Raw genomic sequence first — 22,356 nt, 5'->3', positions numbered from 1 at the left:
CACTTAAATTTAAAAAACTGAAAAAATAGAATAGTAAAGTAGTGTCTTCATGGAATATCTTGTCAGTTCCCACTGTGTACTTGACAAAGCACAAGACACTGAATCAGAGCTGTGTTTTTACTCCCCAGCTGCCCCAAGTGCCCACTCAGCACTCTTATCTTTCCTCTTCCAAACCATGCTACTACCTTTGTTTAGGTCTCTACACGCTAACAGCCCATTCACTTAAAAAAATCTAACCAACCCCATTCATTGTGACAACAGTGCTTCCATTCATATGGTCAGTCATTAATCCAGAGACTGACATGGGAAAGACATGGACAAATGGATCTGGATCTCAGGACCTGTGTTTGGAGCACTGGGACAATCGTGTACCTCTCCTCACAAACATGAACAGAGAGCACAAGATTTCCAGCTGCCCTCTCTGAGGACTCAGGGGAGGAAGCTCTGCTGTGAGTGGCAGAGAGGAGACAGAAAGAGCCAGGATCCTGAGGAATTGCTGATGCCCACACTTGGAGCCCATGGATTCCCTGGGCTCTGGAAGCCACTGCATCAGATTTTCTTATCCCTATGCCAAAGCACTGTAACTGACATGCCAGTCATATCTGCTCTTTGGCTTCTGAACTGCCATCGACTTGATCCCATACCTCAATCGTTAGGATCAGAGGCTCTAATTCTTGGTAGACAACCTTCACTCGCTTTGTGACTTGTTTTGCGTGTGTCTCAGAATCTGCAATCATGGCACAGACAAGATGACCCACACAGTGTACCGAATGCTGTCTTTGTTGTATTGCAGTGGCCTGAGATCCCATAGCCAAAGTTAATCACTTGAAACTTTCAACTGGCCTATGTTAGAACAGCTTCACTTGGCCTCACACCATCTGGGAATCAGTACATGAAATATACACATAAATTAATATGAATCTCACTTCAGGAATTACAGTAGGTTGTGGAGTATCTACAACATGTAAAAGAACTTAGCACAAGGAGAAGGGGCTGGGTCCATAGGTCTTCTCAGGAGTGGAAGAAATTTTGAGGGCAGGGCCCATATATTTTTGCTGAGTTAACTTTAAAACACCATGGGACATATAAAAGTGCGGAAGAATGAATCATTGATTCATTCTATCAGAATCTGACTGTAGAGAGGGAGGGAGAACTTTCAGATCAAGAAATAAGGAACGACTTCACACTTAACTCAAAACGTGCCCTGTAGACCATTGGGACTAGGGTAACAGCTACAGAGACTTGCGGGAGGGGTTTGCAAATCACATGAATCGTTCTCTGCGCATTTGTTTTTTGACACTTCTTGGCAGCATAGCATTACACTTAATAAAATAAAAATAATATAATATGATATATTAATATAAATTATAAATAATATAATTAATAATATAATATATAAAACTCAGAAATGTCTATTTCTTTTAATTAAAGACAGGATCTCATGTATCCTAGGCTAGCCTCAGATTCATTAAGTAACTGAGGATGACCCTGAAGTTCTAATCCTTCTGCCTCCAACCACCAGGTATTAGATTAACACACAACCATGTCCAGTCTATGTGGTGCTGGTGGGGATGGATCCTGGGGCTTCCTACATACCAGGCAAGCACTCCAACAGCTGAGTCACATGCACCCCCAGCCTTGAAAGCAGCTCATATATCCAATCAGCTTCACTGAAGTGGGAAATGAATAAACTTCAATTCATACTTATTAGAGTATCAGTAGTTTATAATTACTGCTCAAGAATACTGAATTCTTCATGGTATGACAAATTAGACACTATCTCTATGAGGTGCCATTAACTGGGAAAGTTGTTAAAAAAGAAATCAAAAAGGCAATACCTCATCTGTGGCCAGGAACGTCTCTGTGGCGAAGGTGTTTGCTTCCTGAAGATGATCTGCAGTAATGATGTCCACCAAGCCTGGCATGCTGAGCACCTCTGACAGGTCTATGGACCTAGGAAGACAGCAGACAGCTTCTCAGGGCAGCCTCCCGGCCCACAGACACTGAGAATGTGGCTGTTGGGAAATAAGGAGTTGGGGAGGAAACTGCTCTAACAATTCTCCACCAAGCACAGGGACACAGTAAAGTGACTCTATGCCGGACATTTGTGAGGAATCCTACGTTCCAATCCCATTTCATCTCTAGTGTGGATGTCACCAAGCCTCCGTTTACCCTTTCCACAGCACTAATTTCTTTTTTTTTATCATTTTTTATTTTAATTTTAAATAGCTTGTTTTACATGTCAATCCCAGTTCCCTCTCCCTCCCCTCCTCCCGCACTCCCATTCCCTCCACCCTCCCACCCTATTGCCAAATCCTTCCACATAGGGGATATCTAGAGTCTGTCATTTCACTCTGGGTAGGTTCCAGGCACTCCCCTAAGAGTCCAGGCTGAGAGAGCATCACTCTTTGTGCTATAGGCACACGATGACTGTTTGTATTCCAGGGATAGACACTGATCCACAGCTCAAGGCCCCATAGGATGCCCAGGCCTTCTCGCTGATCACATTTGGGGGGTCCAGATCAGTCCCATGCTGGCCTCCCCACTGTCACTCTGGGGTCCAAGAGCTCTCTCCTGTTCAGATCAGCTGTCTCTGCTGGTTTTGCCAGCCCATTCTTTGCCAATTTGCTCATCACTCATCTCTCTCTGTCACTGGGTTCCTTGGGTTCAGTTCAGTGATTATTTGTGTGTTTGCCTCTGCTTCCATCAGTCACACGATGAAGGCTCCCGGATGGTTATAGACATCAAGTTCATTATCAGGAATGGGCATTCGAGGTGGTCCCTCCACTATTGCTTAGCTTGCTAATTTGTGTTATCCCTTTAGATCACTCGAGGTCACTCTGGTACCTGATCTGTCTTCTATCCTATGATTCCCTCTTCCCCCTATTCTACCCCCACCCACTCAACTTCCTGTTCCCCCATGACCAACTCTCTTCCTCTTCACCCCCTCTCTTCTTCCCAGGTCCCACTCCCCCCCTCCCCTCACCGTGTTCCCCATCCATTCAGAGGATCTTGTCTCCATCCTCTTCTCTTGGGTACTATGCATATATGCATATCTTTTAGGTTCTTTCCTGTTTCCCAGACTCTCTATCAGTGGAAGTGCAGACTAGCACTATCCTGATCCATGTCTAAGATCCATATATGAGTGAGTACATACCATGTTTGTCTTTTTGCGACTGGGTTACCTCACTCAGGATGGTTTCTTCCAGTGCTATCCATTTACCTGCGAATTTCAAGATTCCATTGTTTTTTTCTGCTGAGTAATACTCCATTGTGTAAATGTACCACATTTTCTCTATCCACTCGTCAGTTGAGGGGCATCTAGGTAGCTTCCAGGTTCTGGCTATTACAAATAATGCTGCTATGAACATAGTGGAGCAGATGCCCTTGTTGTATGAACTTGCCTCATTTGGATATATGCCTAAGAGTGGAATTGCTGGGTCTAGTGGTATATTAATTCCCATTTTCCTGAGGAATCTCCATACTGATTTCCAAAGAGGCTGTATGAGTCGCACTCCCACCAGCAGTGGAGGAGTGTTCCCCTCTCTCCACCTCCTCTCCAGCATAAATTGTCTTTGGTGTTTTTATTTTAGCCATTCTGACAGTTGTGAGATGTTATCTCACAGTTGTTTTGATTTGCATTTCCCTGATGGCTAGAGATGTTGAGCACTCTCTCAAGGGCCTCTCAGCCATTTTAGTCTCCCATAAATTGAGAATTCTCTATTTAGTTCTGTACCCCACTTTTTAATTGGATCCTTTGGTGTTTTGGAGACTTGCTTCTTGAGTTCTTTGTAAATTTTGGAGATCAGCCCTAGGTCAGATGTGGGGTTAGTGGATATCTTTTCCCATTCTGTGGCCTGCCTTTTTGTCTTTTTGACTGTGTCCTTTGCCTTACAGAAGCTTTTTAGTTTCAGAAGGTCCCATTTGTTAATTGTCGATCTCAGTGCCTGTGCCACTGGTGTTATGTTTAGGAAGTGGTCTCCTGTACCAACTCGTTGAAGAATATCTCCCACTTTCTCTTCTAAAAGTTTCAGTGTGGCTGGATTTATGTTGAGATCTTTGATCCATTTGGACTTAAGTTTTGTACAAGGCGATAAACATGGATCTATCTGCAGTCTTCTGCATACCAGTACCCAGTTATGCCAGCACCATTTGTTGAAGATGCTTTCTTTTTTCCATTGTACAGTTTTAGCTTCTTTGTCAAAAATCAAGTGTTCATAGGTGTGTGGGTTAAAATTAGGGCTTTCGATTTGGTTCCATTGGTCTACCTGCCTATTTTTGTGCCAATACCAAGTTGTTTTCAGGACCATAGCTCTATAATAGAGCTTGAAGTCAGGTATGGTGATGCCTCCTGAAGTTCCTTTATTGTATAGGGTTGTTTTGGCTATCCTGGGCCTTTTGTTTTTCCATATAAAGTTGATTAATATTCTTTCCAGGTCCTTGAAGAATTGTGATGGAATTTTGATAGGGATTGCATTGAATCTGTTGACTGCTTTTGGCAAGATTGCCATTTTTATTATGTTGATCCTACCAATCCAAGAGCATGGGTGATCTTTCCATTTTCTGGTATCTTCTTTGATTTCTTTCTTTAAAGACACAAAGTTCTTTATATACAGGTCTTTAATTTCCTTGGTTAACATTATCCCCCAGATATTTGATGCTGTTTTTGGCTATTGTAAAGGGTGATGTTTCTCTGATTTCTTTCTCAGTCACTTCATCATCTGTATATAATAGGGCCACTGATTTTTTTGAGTTTACCTTGTATCCTGCCACATTGCTGAAGGCGTTTATCAGCTCTAGGAGTAACCTTGCGGAGTTTTTTGGGTCACTTATGTAAACTATCATATCATCTGCAAATAGTGTAAGTTTGACTTCTTCTTTTCCTATTTGTATCCCCTTTATCTCCTTTTGTTGTCTTATTGCTGTAGCTAGAACTTCAAGCACAATATTGAAGAGATATAGAGAGAGTGGACAGCCTTGTCTTGTTCCTGATTTTAGAGGAATTGCTTTGAGTTTCTCTCCATTTAGTTTGATGTTAGCTGTTGGTTTACTGTATATTGCTTTTATTATATTCAGATACGTTCCTGTTATCCCTGATCTCTCTAGGACCTTTATCATGAAGGGGTGCTGGATTTTGTCAAAGGCTTTTTCAGCATCTAGTGAGATGATCATGTGGTTTTTCTTTCGCAGTTTGTTAATATGGTGGATTACATTGACAGATTTTCTAATGTTGAACCATCCCTGCATTCCTGGGATGAAGCCTACTTGATCATGGTGGATGATTTTTCTGATGTGTTCTTGAATCCGGTTTGCGAGTGTTTTATTGAGTATTTTTGCATCGATGTTCATGAGGGAAATTGGTCTATAGTTCTCTTTCTTAGTTGTGTCTTTGTGTGGCTTGGGTATCAAGGTAATTGTAGCCTCGTAGAAAGAGTTTGGCAGTGAGCCTCCTGCTTCTATTGTGTGGAATACTTGGAGGAGTATTGGAATTAGCTCTTCTTTGAATTTCTGGTAGAATTCTGCACTGAAGACATCTGGGCCTGGACTTTTTTTGTTTGGGAGACTTTTGATGACTGCTTCTATTTCATTAGGGGTTATAGGTTTGTTTAGATTGTTTATCTGTTCTTGATTTAGTTTTGGCAAGTGATATCTATCCAGGAAATTGTCCACTTCCTTTAAATTTTCAAATTTTGTGGAGTACAGATTTTCAAAGTATGCCCCGATGATTCTCTGGATTTTGTCAGAGTCCATTGTTATGTCCCCTTTTTCATCCCTGATTTTGTTAATTAGCATGCTCTCTCTCTCTCTCTCTGTCTTTTGGTTTGTTTGGACAGAGGTTTGTCTATTGATTTTTCTCAAAGAACCTACTCTTTGTTTCATTGATTCTTCTCAGTGTTTTCCTGGTTTCTACTTGATTGATTTCAGCCCTCAATTTGATTATTTCCTGGCGTCTGCTCCTCCTGGGTGAGTTTGCTTCTTTTTGTTCTAGAACATTCAGCTGTGCTATTAATTCTCTAGTATGACTGTTCTCCGGTTGTTTCATGTGGGCACTTAGTGCTATAAACTTTCCTCTCAGCACTGCTTTCAAAGTGTCCCATAAGTTTGTGTATGTTGTGTCTCATTCTCATTGAAATTGAGGAAGTCTTTAATTTCTTTTTTTATTTGTTCCTTTACCCAGGGATGGTGCAATTGTGCATTGTTCAATCTCCATGAGTTTGTAGGGTTTCTGCGATTTGTGTTTTTGTTGAATTCTAATGTTAATGCATGGTGGTCTGGTAAGATGCAGGAGGCCAATTTTTTTTGTATCTGTGGAGATTTGCTATGTTTCCTATTATGTGGTCAATTTTAGAGAAGGTTCCATGTGGTGCCGAGAAGAAGGTATATCCCTTTGTATTTGGGTGGAATGTTCTATAGATGTCTGTTAAACCCAGTTGGGTCATAACTTCTATTAGTTCTTTTGTTTCTTTGTTAAGTTTCTGTCTGGAGGTCCTGTCTAGCGGTGAGCGCAGAGTGTTGAAGTCTCCTACTATTAGTGTGTGAGATTTTATGTGCATTTTGAGCTTTAGTAATGTTTCTTTCACGAATGTAGGTGCCTTTGTATTTGGGGCGTAGATGTTTAAAATTGAGACTTCATATTGATGTACTTTTCCTTTGATGAATATGAAGTGTCCTTCTTCATCTCTTTTGATTGATTTTAATTTGAAGTCTAATTTGTTAGATATTAGGATTGCTACACCAGCTTGTTTCTTGGGACCGTTTGACTGGAAGATCTTTTTCCTACCCTTTACTCTGAGATAATGTCTGTCTTTGATGTTGAGATGTGTTTCTTGTATGCAGCAGAAGGAAGGGTTTTGTCTTCGTATCCATTCTGCTAGTCTGTGTCTTTTTATAGGCAAGTTGAGGCCGTTGACATTGAGGGATATTAATGACCATTGATTGATGATTCTTGTTTGTGCTTGATTAATTGGCAGTGGAGTTATCATGTGTAGGGTCTCCTCCCTTTTTCTTTTGGTGTTTTGTAAAGTTGGATTATATATTGCCTGTGTCTTTGTGAATGAAGTTATCTTCCTTGGATCTAGGTTTTCCTTCTAGCATTTGCTGTAGAGCTGGATTCATGGATACGTATTGTTTAAATCTGGCTTTGTCATGGAATATTTTGTTTTCTCCATCTATAGTAATTGAGAGCTTTGCTGGATATAGTAGTCTGGGCTGGCATCCTTGTTCCCTTAGTGTTTGTAGGACATCTTTCCAGGATCTTCTGGCTTTCATCATTTCTATTGAGAAGTCAGGTGTAATTCAGATAGGTCTGCCTTTATATGTTACTTGGCCTTTTTCTTTAGCTGCTCTTAATATTTTCTCTTTACTCTGTAGGTTTGATGTTTTGATTATTATATGGCGAGGTAACTTCTTTTCTGGTCGAGCCTATTTGGTGTTCTGTAAGATTCTTGTATTTTCATAGGCATATCTTTAGGTTAGGGAAGTTTTCTTCTATGATTTTGTTGAATATGTTTTCTGTACCTTTGAGTTGTATTTCTTTGCCTTCTTCTATACCTATTATTCTCAGGTTTGGCTTCTTCACGGTGTCCCATATTTCCTGGATATTTTGTGTTAAGGATTTGTTGGTTTTGGGATTTTCATTGCTTGACGACTCTATATCCTCTAATGAGTCTTCAACACCTGAGATTCTCTCTTCTATCTCTTGTATTCTATTGGTGATACTTGCATCTGTAGTTCTGATCGTTTACCCAGCTTTTCTATTTCCAGCATCCCTTCATTCTGTGTTTTCTTTATCGTTTCTATTTCAGCTTTCAATCCTTCAACTGTTTGAGTTGTTTCCTTCATTTGTTTGGTTGTTTTTTCTTGGTGGTCTTTAGATTCTTTGAGAGATTTGTGTATTTCTTGAATTTTTCCCCAATTTCATGGATTTTTTGTTTGTTTTTTCTTCTATTTCTTTAAGGGATTTCCTCGTTTCTTCTTTGAGGGTCTCCATCATCTTCATGAAATAATTTTTAAGGTCTGTCTCCTCTTCTTCGTTTATGTAGTGCTTTTTGGGTCTTGCTGGTGTTGGATCCCGAGATTCTGGTGGGGTCATGTTGGTGTTTCTATTGCTGAGTGAGCTCTTATTCTGTCTTCTTCCCATGTCTTCTTCCAGTGGGTGCTGGTGGGGTCTTTCCAACTCCACTGGTCTCCTTCCTTCCTGAAGCTGAAGCTGGTGCTGCTGACACAGAGTTAGGGCCTGGAAGGGCTGACACAGACACTGAGAATGTAGCAGTTGGGAAATAAGGTGTTGGGGAGGTAACTGCTCTAACATTCTCCACCAAGCACAGGGGCACAGTAAAGTGACTCTATGCAGGACATTTGTGAGGAATCCTACGTTCCAATCCCATTTCATCTCTGGTGTGGGTGTCACCAAGCCTCCGTTTACCCTTTCCACACCACTACTGTCTACTAACAGAGCAGAGTTAGACATCAGGGGAATCTCCTAGCTGAGGGTGAGGACACTCACACAATCTTGGCGTGTGCTCTTGAGCTGGTTACAAAGGTCAGGAAAAGCTCCCGGTCTTGTAGTCACAGTAGATGACCTCACCGGTGGCATGCTTAATACCAGAAAGGTGCATGACGGGACACCCATTGCATCTTGAGAAAGCTGCTTTGGGACTACATTCTGTTTAATAAAGAACCAACATCTAACTTTTATATTTCTATGGAGAATGTAGGAAAATCACAGGATATGTGCTCTTCAGATCCCAACTGCTCTGCTTCCCTGACAACACCCCCCCACCTCCTCCTTAGATACCTGACTGGCGAGGAAAAGAAAAACAGATGATAAGGCATCATCAGGCATGTTTTCTCAGGTGCTGCAGAGGTAGATATTGATTTCTATGAAAAAAATCTTCCCAGAAAAAGTCCCGAAATCATAGTATATTAAGCTCTTAGCTTGTCCAATATTTGAGTGAAAAATTACCCATATCTTATTTTTGTTTTTTATAGAATACTCTCAGAGATTTTCTGTTTCCATCCTGAAAACAAAATTCTAGGTAAATTATAGGCTTGGACACTGAGTGAATGTGTTCACAGGGATTTATAAGGCTCCTGGAGCTTTCCATTATTAATGCTAACACCTTTTACCGTAAATAATGGAACATTTCACCACTGTGAAGAAAACCTTCTGAAACTTTGCTGTGTTAGGTCTGCCAAAGCATTTAGGAAATTCTCAAGCCTGTGACAGCCAAATGTGGAAAGTGATTTATCTAAGCACCAGCCAGCTGGAACCAACAGCAGACCAGCGCACTCAGCTGCCTCCTTCTGTTTGTTACAGGGGTAAAGACACAACAAGTAAAGTTGGAGAGTCTCTCAGTCAGGTGATCTCAAGTCACAGTGCACAGTCTGGATGCAGAATATCCAGCAAGGGCGTGGGTCTCAGCCAGCTGGTACTGGGAGACGATGGATCAGCAGGTTTTAGCCCACTGGGGAGCATACCCATCTCTTTCTTGCTTGCAGTTATGAGGTTCACAGTTTGCAATTCCCACCTTGCCATCTCTGCCTCACAACAGTAGCTGGAAAGCAAGGGTCCACCTCATCAAGGACCGCAATGCCAAACAACCCCCCTCTGCCTCTTGATGACCTTGTGCTTGTGAGGGTGATGAAAATGAACTTCAAAAGCAAGTAGGTAATTTGGAAGAAGTATTTGTTTTGAGAGGTGAATATGTTCTAGAAACTCAGATGCTTTTGTGTGTGTATGTGTGTGTGTTTGTGTGTGTGTGTGTGAGAGAGAGAGAGACAGAGAGACAGAGAGAAAGAGAGGCAGAGAGACAGAGACAGACAGAGAGACAGAGACAGAGAAATAGAGAGAGACCATGGAAAACAAAACAGTATTTATATCTATGTGGGAGACACACTGTTCCCCAAATATTGTCTCAGAACCCAGCATGACAAATCCGTTCAATATCAACCGCTGAGAATATTTTCAGTTTTCTACAGATGATCTGAATGTTCATCACTTAACTTTGGTTCCTCCCTGAAATGCAATACATTGCCAAAGGGTTATAATGGTCTCCATAAGTCACATGCTATGAGTTTGGTATTTCACAATACACTAGGAGAAAAGGTACCTGTTTTTAACCTTCAAAATGTTCAGTTCCAAAGCAGTTTGGCAGATGTAAATTTTTGAACTTATTGAACCCCAAAGCTCAAGGGACCTACAACACCTCCAGTGTTCACTGTGCCATGATGTAACTTTTTATAACAACTCTGCCAGCAGATCAGATGCACTGCAGTTTTAAAATCTCTTCCCTTTCCACACTTAAAACTCTGGGTTCAGGTTCTTGACAATAAGTTCAAGGAAATATGCATTAAATCTTATGATGTTATGGCAGAAACTTCCATTTGAAAGGTATGGGAAAGATAGACACATGGTTATAATCCAAGCATTGTGAGACAGGCCCATGAATCTCTGAGTTTGAGGCCTGCCTAGTCTGCAGAGGGAGTTTCAAGAAAATCAGTTCTACTCTTGGAAACCCTGTCTTGAAAAACAAACAAATGAACAAAGCTATGGAGAGTTCTACACTCTCTAGTAATTAGCCTTCATCAGGAAATCTGGAAAACAGTTCTTAGTACACTTGTTTGCTTTCACAATAAAATGTAATCTGAAGAAAACCACATAGGCAGGAAGGACTTAGAAAGGAAAGTATCCCAATACAGGGACAAAACAAACTACCAGCTGTTGCAATATGTAGCACTGTGGTTCCATGATCTCTAGGGGTAGAGGTGTGCAATTCTCGTCTGAAATGACAAGGTCCATCTCATAACTAGCCTTTGATTTGGTTCTCAAGCCACAATGCCAGGGTAGGCTGCATGGAGCAACAGCCAGCTTGTTTATGTCCATGGGCTGAAGCCATACTAAATCAAACAAATAAACAAAAACAAAAAACAAAAAAGACTTTAAGACAAAACCAGACATTTTTCTTTAATATTTTCCAGGATTCTTTTTAATAGGGGATTTCGAGGGATCAAACTCAGGGCCTTGGCCATTATCTACCACTGAACTGCACACTCTCAATCTAGTTTCGATGTTTTAATGAACACTGGAAGGCAACTTGTCTCCAGGAGGCAAAGGCCCTGCCGTCCTGTCTTTGATTTGTTTGTCTGTTTGGTCATTTGATTTTCAAGACAGGATTTCTCTGTGTAACAGCCCTGGCATTCCTGGAACTCACTTTGTAGACCAGGCTGGCCTTGAACTCACAAAGATCACCTGCCTCTACCTCCCAAGTACTGGAATTAAAGGCGTGTGCCACCACTGCTCTGCCCCTTTGATTTTAAACACACACACTCGAATACACACAGGAACACACACAAACACATTCGTGCACACACACACATACACGCACACACACATACATACACTAGAATATACACACATAGGAACACCACAAACACACACACACACAGGAACACACACACACACTAACCTGGTGGGTTAATGTTCTCCAATAATGTTTTGAATGTAGATCTTCTAAAGCACTCTCATACCTGTCTGCCAGACTAGGATATCGCCCTGGGTCTTGCAGAGGATAATGAGAGTAGACATTTAAAATCTTCCAGAATGCTCTAGGGGAGGAAGCTGGTACACTTCCCAGCAAGCATCTCTATTCTGAAGTCTGGAGTTGTTTCAGCATTTACCTTTTCAGAGTCCTGGAAAACTAATGATCACCTGAGCGTAGACAGGAACCTGCAGATACATATCTGCCTACATGATGTGATAAACCACATGCAATCAGAATATCAATGACTGCCACCATCTGTGTTTCAGAAGACTATTTTCCAATCACTAGCAATTTTCCAACTTTCCAAATACTATTTTCTCAACCTTGTCCACATAGACAGACCTTCTTTCCTAAGTGTCTAGGGCAAGGGTCATATACACCAATGCGACAATGAAAGAAGTCAAATAAAACGGAAAAGACAAAACTCAAAGCAGGAAAAGTCAGAACCAATGCCTATTACTGCAAATGTCCCCAAAGTTGCTTGGTTGCATCTGCCAAGCACAGAGAAGAGCAGAGGTGGCACAGTCTCTGTCACCCCATAGGAGGATGACTTCTGAGAGCAGAACAGCAGGTCAAGCGCTGTGACACCTCCAGGTAGAACTTGAAGAGGAAGCTGATGATGGGGGTCCTCTTGAACTCCACCTTCCCCCCAGGAGCAGAGCCTGGAAAGGTGACTTCATTCAAAAGCAGCCTGCATGCTGTATCCAGCATCTCTTCATTCCAGGGCCTGTGAGAGGCAGAGGAGGAGACTCACAGGCAGGACTCATTACCTCACAGGTTCAGCTGACAGATGAGGCAGCCAACTGCAGTCTTCACAGGAGCAGGAGAGTAGGGTCTGCAGACTGGCAACTAAATTCGGGCTGGTCGACCACTCTCCAAGCATCTGGACTGGGTCTCACCAGACCTTCACCCATCAGAATTCCTGAGCTCAGGAGTCACTCACTGCCTCATCTACTCCTAGGACATTTCTGTATGGCAGCACCCATGTAAGCACTGTGTGTGTTCACTTACAGAACCCTCACAGGGACTCACAAGGTAGGTTTGAGTCTCTTCTTTGACAGCTAAGGAAACAGAGTTTCCACAGTGTTAAATAGAATGCCTGGGCTCATGGGGTTAAGGAGACTGAAGTAAGACATGCACGAGGCTCTCTGGCCCATTAAAGGCTTAAGACACATGTGCTGAGTCACTCCTCTCTGTTCGTTTGTCTAGTAAGTTCCCAAGAAATATTAGCTATTATCACCACAGATAAATCAACTCGGGTAAGCCAGAGATGGTTAGAAACCAATTAGCACATGATCTGTTTTTCATCAGAGTAAATTAATCCCTCACAAAATAATGCAAATTTATACTACAGGAAATGAGCATCTGACCCCTGTTCTGTTTCTGTCTCTCACATACACATATACACATGTACACACACAAGACATACATACACATGCACACAAAGAAACTTGTGTGCTTACACACACATATTATACAAAGATCACTTGTGAATTTCTTAAAAAGCAACATGAAATTGATTATATAATCTTGTTGGGGTTCCTGCCATCAAACTGTGAGATCCTAAGTCTTTTTCTTCTTTTTTTTTTTCTTTTTTTTTCTTTTTTTTCTTATTAATATTTTTTATTTTCCATTTTAAATTTAGATAAGAAACAAGGTTGCTTCACAAGTCAGTACGAGGTCCCTCTCCCTTTCCCTCCCCTCCTCCCGTGCCCTCCCCGCATCCCCCCCCCCCCCCCGTTATCCCCTCATTCCCCCAGGGAGGGTGAGGCCCTCCATGGGGGTGTCCATAGTCTGTCATTTCATATAGGGCAGGGCCTAGACCCTTTCCCAAGAGTTCAGGGTGAGAGTGCACCTCACATTGTTCTATGGGAGTCCAAAGTCCGTGTGTATACTTGGTATGGGTAGTGATCTGCTGCCCAAGGCTCAATAGATTACCTAGGCCTCCTCACTGACACCCAGATTCAGGGGGTCTTGATCAGTCCCATGCTGGATTCCCAGGCTGATGCCTGGGATTCTAGAGTTAACCTTTGTCTGGTCAGCTGTTTCTGGGGGTTAAACCAGCCCAGTCTTAATCCCTTTCATCATCAGTCCTCCCTCTCTGATACTGGCTTTCTTGAGTTCAGCTCAGTACTTAACCAGCCACTAAATGTAGTTTCTGTTTCCCAGACTCTCTGGCCATAGGATTGTAGGCTGGCACTCCCCAGATCTATGTCTAAAATCCATATATGAGAGAGTACATGCCATGTTTCTCTTTTTGTGACTGGGTTACCTCACTCAGGATGGTTTCTTCTAGTGTCATCCATTTGCCTGCGAATCTCATGATTCCGTTATTTTTTTCTGCTGAATAGTACTCCATTGTGTAGATGTACCACATTTTCTCTATCCACTCTTCGGGTGAGGGACATCTAGATTGCTTCCAAGTTCTGGCTATTACAAATAAAGCTGCTATGAACATAGTGGAACAGACATCTTTGTTATATGAATGGGCATCTTTTGGATATATGCCTAAGAGTGCAGTTGCTGGGTCTTGTGGTAGGTTTATTCCCATTTTTCTGAGGAATCTCCATACTGCTTTCCAAAGTGGCTGAACCAGTTGGCACTCCCACCAGCAATGGAGGAGTGTCCCCCTTTCGCCACACCCTCTCCAGCATAAATTGTCATTGGTGTTTTTGATTTTAGCCATTCTGACAGGAGTGAGATGGTATCTCAGAGTTGCTTTGATTTGCATTTCCCAAACTTGAGAAAAGATTCTACTGGCATGTGTGTGTGTGTGTGTGTGTGTGTGTGTGTGTGTCCGTCCTCTGACAACATCTTACAACGTTTCTCCCAGCCTAGCCCTCCTCCCTCCTTTGCCGTATATCCTTGCTTACAGACAACAGCACCCAGAGATTCACGAAGAACAGGCACCTTAGCATCCTCTTACCAATAGCCTAGGGCTTTCCATCAGACACCAGATATTAATATCCCTTTTGATACCTGATCAAGTTAATGCTTAACCATTCCAGTTTTGGTCTATAACCAGGAAACCTATTATCTCCAGTGGTAAATAAAAAAAATCCCTTCAGTGAATTTAGCACCACTGAGTGCTATTTTATTTGGGTATGTCCACCCATGCCAACATGTAAACAATTTCAGTCCTTTAATCAATGGAATGGAGGTAGGAACAGTTTAAAGCCACAGGAAAATATAATAATGAAAAAACATAAAAAGATTTTTGTGTTCATATTCTCTCATCCAGCCTTACTTCTCATGACAGGAGTTCTTTCAAAGGTGTTTTACTAACTGAAACTCAGAATTTAGATCTTTCTCCTTAAGTCTACTTTGAAGTTTAAATGCTAGGAGCCGATGATTCATGATGTATGTAACAGAAAGCTAGCTCACAGTTTAAATGAAACCTCCATATATTTGTAGAAAAGCAATTATAAAATTTCCTAAAAGTATTAGAAAAATTGGAATAAGAGAATATTCTTGCCCTGAATTTCAAACATAATAGTCAACTACATAATTTCAGCATGATGTCAAATAAATATTGAGTTTAAAATATTGGTGAACATTCAATGAAGATAAACAGAATAGAAACCCAAAGCATGGATGAATTGGGAGTCAAACACACATGTGCCAGGGAGAGTGTCCCCAACAAAGGGGCTCAGTGGCTCTCAGAGTTTATTGTTTTTTGCCAATGATCAGCTCACGTCTGGACATTAACCAACACATGTCCATGTAGGTGGGAAAAACACTTAACACAATCCCAGGACAGGTATAAATGTGGGAAAACACATTTGTAAGGACAGCAGTAGGTCTCCAGGTGCAATAGTTTGGCCCCTGATAGATCAAGGTCTCAAGAAGAAACAGATGGAGAGACTGGTAGATAGTTTTAAGACAGACTGATGAACTTCCCAGACTTAGAAAGGAAAGGAAATTAGTAATGTTTTAGTAAACAGTCCTTTTCCAGACTGGATTTCCTGCCTCCCCAGAAGTGAGAGAAATAAATGAAGCTTAATAAATCCCCAAGCTGAAACTGCTGTTTACCTGTGGACAGCAAGTGGAGGGTGCAGTTCCCCACAGCCAGGATGGGATTCAGATCCGAGTCCAGATGTCTGCTCACAATGTGGCCCCCTAAAGACTTTAAAAAGCAGGTATTTCACACTGTTACACAGTTACAAAGCACAAGCATGAAATACCCAGATACCCAGTGAGTGATGGGGGATGGGGGGAACTGGGGAAGGGACAGACACGACTCTTCTTTTGTGTGGTTAAAGAACAGAAAGGAGCCATCAGTTACGGTCACCAGAGACCACAATGCCCAAGCTGACTTCCAAATACATACAGCCATGCTCCTGATCTGGGAGCCAGCCAGAGTTCTCAGGTGCTTCAGGAGGGCACGGTACGTCTGTGTCTTCTCTCCTTGGAGCTTCCAGACCACAGCAGCCAGAATGTCCTTCACCTGATCCAGGATGAGGCCAGCACCTAGGGTCAGTCCTGAAATAAAGTCTGTGTAAGTAATGCCGTATGATCACAAATAGCCTTGCAATGCTAGACCAAAGAGACAGGCATGGGAATCTTTATATTGGATCCATGACGTTGTGATCTTGAGTGAGGTGGTGATGGTGGTGTGACTGTGGTAGTGATGATGATCATGGCAGAGACACCGATGGTGATGGAAGTGGGTGTGGTGGTGGCTGTGATGTGTGGGAGGGTTAGTTAAGGTGTTATTGGCGGTCATGGAGGTTAACTTTCATGTCTACTAAGTTTATCTCATATTACAGTAGCATAAAAAAAACCTCCACATATTAAAACTAACCACAGGATATTAATAGGCTCAGTTCACAGATGGCTACCCTGAGGCTCCGTTCAGTCATGTCCCAAGATCTCAGAGATACTATACATCATCACCAAGAAGTGAATTTTGTAACTTTATCCCAAACACACACTACGATGACTGTGGCTTCTCACTGCCATTACACCAAATTCCTTTCCTAGGAATGAAAAAGGCCAGACTGCAGTTGCTTAACACCCAACTCTCCTCCATTTGCTGTGCTATGGAGAGCAGCCAGCCTGTCTCATTCATCTTCATCTTCTGTTCTGCACACATGGCACAGATCCTCCGAGAATACTTGTTCATTCCCTGATACTGCAGATAGGAAAGTTTCCCAGTGACAATTGAACTTCTCAAACTATGTCTAGTGGAACTTAGAGAATTCCCCCCTGGACTCCCACCAGGTCCTCACTCTGCCTGAAGAGAATCTGAATTCTAACTAGAAACATCTCTCCCCTGACTGGCTGCTGGATTAAGCAGGTGACCTGATGAGTGCATTTCCAGGGAAACAAAGACCAGAAGAACTCACTGCCATGGTCCTGGCTTACAACACACAGCTCTTCAATTCTGTCAGGAGAAATTATGATGGGGTGGAAGACCCCTTTAAACTTTACTGCAGGCCCTAAGGGATTGTGGAAGAGACACAAGATTAGAATACAAGGATGTTAACTACTGTCCTACCTTGGAATTATGATCAAACCCATGTCTCTGGGCATCTGAAAGTTGTTTCCTTTTATCGGGATGTTTATTACAAACAACAAGCAGAGGCAGAGGCAGATTAGACTTTGGAAATGGCAGCCCTAAAACTTGTGTGACATGGCACACTTAACTTGGAGAAGGTGTTAGAGGCCATGCAAAGAGATGGGCAGCCATACTAGGACTTTGTGGGAAACGAGAAGACTCTGAAACTGCCTTTTAAGTAAAAACATATTACACTCACAGAGACCCCACCCAGACAGGAGAGAAGGAGCAGTTTCAGGAAGAGATCCAGTGTGGTCCCTAGATAGAAAGCCAGAAGACTGCCACCATGCTGCCGGCTTACCATGGGGCCACCCTCTGCTACAGTAGGGCAGGCAATTTTCTATTGCTGTAACATCTCTTGAACAATACTGTGTTTTCTACCTGTTCTCCTGACAAGAAACCGACATGAAGCTTGTTTCCCTCATGAGCTGTCCCAGGGTGTCTACATACCCACAGAGGTGTTGGCCATGACAATGGGGCCCTGGGAATACTTGAATTTAAGTTCCATGAGTTCCTTTGGTGTCACTGGGGAAATCCATGTCACTCTATCACCATGAAACTCTCTGGTCCTGAGAGGCTGCTTCTCAGCCATTATTATGGAAAACACAACAGGGATTTGAGAGAGCTTCAACAAAATTCTAATCTCTTTTCACTCTATTTTTATTAAAACAGAGGAAAGAAATATACATCTTCTAAAAGCTAAATTTTGTGACCTAGAAGTAGAGCTTAACCAGGAGCCAGAGTTGAAAGTTAAAGTCTGGCTGTAGTTTACTCCTGGAAACGCATGCTCCCATTGGCTCTCAAATACCTCACAGTAACTCATTCTGGTGTTCACTAACATAACAATCTACGCATTTTGCCAAATCATTTGCACACTGACATGTCCCTGAGGAGGTCTGACAGCCACACCATCAGCTTTGGAAAAGGCTGCTCCTGCCATTTGACAGTGAGCTCCTCTAGGTGAGCAGCTGTCTTCCTTACCATCGGCTCTGGGGGACACATCAGCTCCTGGGTTGGGTCCAGTGGCAGAAACTCCACTTCTGAGAAGAGTTCAGGACTAGTCTTTAAAAAGAGAAAATGACAGAAGTTACAGTAGTGCCCCCTAAACTCAGGGGACATTGATGCCTGTTGGATTCTATTAGTTATTCTGAAATAGTCAACTGATTGTCAAACGCAGTCACACCACTGTGCTACAGGACAATTAGAAGGCACACCTCTCACCCAGCTGTACCACAGTGCCTGGTCACCCTCCTTTCTCCACCCCAATTTCCTCCTGGCCTGAATTTGTAGAACATATAGAGACAGTGAGAATGGGAGAGGGAACATGTTGACACAGTCAAAGTCATCAACTCGGGCAGCCACTGATTCTTCCAAACACTAGGTCGCTGGCTGCTCCTGTATTGAACAACTTCATAACAACTTTACCATTCACTGACCTCATCACCTTCTGGTAATTCTGCCAATCCATTTACTCCTTGATTTAAACAGCACACCCCATTTTCTCTACTTTGACAGCACCCAGAAGCCTAATGGAGAAAAACAAAGCAAGCCCATCAGAATTCAATGGGGACTCTGTTGTTACCTGGGTGCCTACAGTTGAAGAAGTAGAACCAATATCATAAGGCGTTGTAAAAGAAAAGCACTTATACTTCCGCATACCCAAGCTAACTATAATGAAAGCAAGTTTACAAAAATTCTGAATACCAGTGATTATTTAGTAAACCTCACAAAGTTCTTACTAGGTAATCCTGTCATATAGCAATAAACATTAACCATGTTAATTATTGATACTAACAATATTTTAAATACCAGTAATAGTATAAGAAGAATTGACACCTTGCTCTGATCTTATCTATGAGGTATTGATTCCATAGTTCACATTTCAGAAGTGGTCGTCTGGTGGTGGGGGAGGACCCACGATGACTGAATGTGTATTAAAATTCCACAGAGCCTTTTCCTATATGTAAGCATTTAAAAACAAAGAAAAACCCACATATTTTATAAGTTTCAGTTACTTATATTAATATTAATGACTGAGTAGATTTACAATTAGAATATGCTACAACTGTCCTGGGGACAGACAGTCTCCATTATCAAATAGTCAGTCCATTAAAAACATTCAGTGGTACAGGGACAACTAGACCATACTGTGACCAGTGTTATGCTGTATCAATCACAGACACATATGGTGTTTTCAGGAGACTATGGGCACCCAGGCAGGGTCCTTAACTTAGGCAAACAGGTCAAGAACAAGTTCTTGGAAGGAATGACTTATATCCAATGACAAACTGATGCTCACAGTTTGACTACCCAGTCAGGGAAAGTCAGCCTCCTGTGCAAGATGAAATGAGAGACAGGAATTGTAGACCTTGAAATGAGAAGTGAAGGACCACTACTACAGGATATTAGTAAAAATGAGCACTGCTACGAATACAATCAGCCACTCCTGCACCTTTTTGCTTTATTTGGGGGAAAATGCTCTTGACCATGCATTCCTTTCTACTTACTTTACAGAAAGTCTTGCATGTGTCGATTATGGGCCTGTATCCAGTGCAGCGGCACAGATTTCCTAAGAAGACAGAGCAAGTCCTGTTACTCAAGTGCCCGGACAGAGGCATGGAGCACCAAGTGAATGACAGCATGACCCCATCTTAGAAGAAAACTCCCTTTAATGTCTTAATGCTGAAATTCTGGCTTTGAAATTTCATTTTTACATCAGCATCTTGGGATATCTAGTCAGGAGTCCTGCGGTATATTTTAACATCTCAGCCATCTGTACTTATTCTCTATAAACATGTTTCATGCCCTCCTTTTGAGACAGATGATTAAATGACACAATTTAAAGACAAAACTTGTTCTGCAGCTACAATCAAGAGCTCAACTTAAAACAATGGCCACATTATTGAGATGCTACTGACATAAAATCACATGCATGTCTAATCAACTGATCAGTGGTTGATGTATCTGGAGATAGTGTGCACAGGAGGACCCATCTCCAACATCAATAACGTGAGTGGACCTGTCACTCTGTGTCCTTGTGTCATTTATGTCCTTGATCTACATCCTGAAAGAAGGCGTTTCACAGAAGACCTACCCTCTCAGCAACGGTTTATACAAAGCAGTGTGGATAGATGTGGAAACCAAGTTGAATCTATTGAACTTGTTCATTTTGCATAACAAAATTTGTAACCTTTTATTGACAGTATTTCATTTTCTCATTCTCCAAACTCAGATCATCAATATTGTATCACCATTTTATTCCCTGCTTCTACTGTACAATTTCAGGCCATTTGTATAATACAGTGCTTGCTCTTCTGGGTCTGGCTTATTTTTCTTAGCATTGTGTGCTATAATCGATGCATGTTGTTACAAGGGAGAAGGCTTTTCTTTTTGTTTTTTTTTAAGGAAGAATCCTCTCATTATTAATACTTACTGTGGCAACTTTCAGAGGCAAAGCAAAGACAAAAGAAGAGAGAGACAGAGAGGGAAGTTTCAACTGATCTGAGCAGTTCTGTAACAGTAAAGTTGGAAAAGTGGGTTGCTTTTTACCCTGGGAGGCAATTATGCGCACACATTATTAAAATGATTTTGCCAGTGTTTCTCTCACAATGGTTCTGTGTCCTTACTCTACCCCACTATGAGGTCATGTTTGATTTGTGTATGTTCTGTGTACATATCTGTTGGTGTGTGTGCAAGTGTGTGTGAGTACATGTGGATGACAGAGGTAGACACTGGGGTCTTGCTCAGTTGATCTCCACATCCTTTTGAGACAGAGTCCCTCAGTGAACCTAGAACTCATCAGTTGTACTAGATTGGTTGGAAAATGAGCTCTAGGGGTCCTCCTCATTCTGCATCCTCCTGCAGGTATAGTGGTTACACACCATCACTCCCAGACTTCCTTGTGAACAGTAGTGATCAAGACTCAGTCCTCATGCCAGACACTGACTGAGACAGTTTCCCAAGCTCATGAGGCTTATTTTAGAAGCAGCGCTAGATCAAGTTCTCTGGGGACAGGTTTCCTCAAATCTTCATTATTTGTACATTTTCTACATGTCTTTATTTTTCTTGTTTTTTTGTTTTGTTTGGTTTTGTTTTTCAAGACAGGGTTTCTCCGTGTATTTCTGGCCATCCTGGAACTCACTTTGTAGATCAGGTTAGCCTTGATCTCACAGAGATCCACCAGCTCCTGCTTCCAGAGTGCTGGGATTAAAAGCTTGCACCATTATTGCCTGGCTCCTACATGTCTTAAGCATCCTAAAGAGCCATAAAGCAACAATGTGTTCTCCAGGAAATCAGACATGATCCAGTTTAGGTGCTAGGCCAGGTTCTCCACATGTGTTCACTCTGAGTGTTCCTGGAACACTTTGTAGAGGAAGTAAACATGCAAGCTTTAGACTCATGTTTCCTGAGCAGAGAAATAAGAGGTGGGAGACAAAGATGAATAGATCCAGAAAGCATTCACTAGGCAGAGAGAATCTGAGAAGCTATTAACTCTTAAAATGTGCTCAGAATCTTCTTGATGAACACACACAAGTGTGCGTGTGAGCAACACATGCACGTGTGTGCTTGTGCGAGAGAGGGATGTCATCAATATAAGCATCACTAGCAGATTTCAGTCCAACTACAGCTATACTCAGTGACACCCCTCTGACCAGTGCTCTGTGGTGGTGAGCAAATCTGTCACAGAACCTAGACGCTGCTTTTGCTAAAGAAATTTTTGTTGACTCCTCCCTTGGGCCTACATGAATGATAGTAACTAAACTCCACATGACACCAGCCACCTCTGCTTTCATTTCAAATGTAACCAGCTCACATTTCAGTTAGAGTCCTGGTTGACTTTGTGTGAAGGCCTGAAATGGTTTAGACTCTTATCCAAAGCCACTATTCCTCTCTCTTCAAGGCAGAGCATACAGGGATAACTAAGGTGTCCTTAAGAGTTACAGGGACAGTTCCAAATATCCTGTCCAAACACCATGGAATGGTACCCAGAAGCCTTCTGTTATGTTTCTACAACTCCCAAGAACAGCAGAGCCCTGCAGACAGACTACCTAGGATGAGCCTGCACGATTAAGTATCAACCATCTCCTGAGTCTGAATCCCGGGGTCACAGCCTTGACAGAAAACCTCCTGTGACATCATTGGAGATGACCCCAGAACAACAGCAACTTCCTTGACACCACAAGGAGCGCAACACCGAGGCTCAGCTGTGCAGCCCCTGCCTCTTGCTCATGAGCTACACCCTCTGTTTAAACC

The 22,356-nt window shown here is 42.2% G+C and overlaps 1 protein-coding gene across 1 annotated transcript in view; it reads right to left on the bottom strand.

Annotated features, from left to right (window-relative positions):
• Positions 1–596: 596 nt before the first annotated feature.
• Positions 597–22,356, bottom strand: part of LOC121142962 (aldehyde oxidase 1-like) — a 72,532-nt gene continuing 50,772 nt past the window's right edge. The window contains 14 exon segments of the mRNA XM_040754226.1: positions 597–773; positions 1,881–1,953; positions 8,507–8,567; positions 8,570–8,626; positions 8,629–8,665; positions 11,469–11,594; positions 12,132–12,270; positions 15,473–15,669; positions 15,874–16,025; positions 16,892–16,984; positions 17,554–17,698; positions 18,085–18,165; positions 18,540–18,629; positions 19,611–19,672. Of these exon segments, the coding sequence (XP_040610160.1) occupies positions 597–773; positions 1,881–1,953; positions 8,507–8,567; positions 8,570–8,626; positions 8,629–8,665; positions 11,469–11,594; positions 12,132–12,270; positions 15,473–15,669; positions 15,874–16,025; positions 16,892–16,984; positions 17,554–17,698; positions 18,085–18,165; positions 18,540–18,629; positions 19,611–19,672 (1,490 nt within the window).

The sequence above is a fragment of the Mesocricetus auratus genome, unplaced genomic scaffold (genome assembly GCF_017639785.1).
Source record: "Mesocricetus auratus isolate SY011 unplaced genomic scaffold, BCM_Maur_2.0 Super-Scaffold_100010, whole genome shotgun sequence".
Taxonomy (NCBI): domain Eukaryota; kingdom Metazoa; phylum Chordata; class Mammalia; order Rodentia; family Cricetidae; genus Mesocricetus; species Mesocricetus auratus.
The sequence above is the reverse complement of the archived record's forward strand: the minus strand, read 5'-3'. Positions and strand labels throughout refer to the sequence as shown.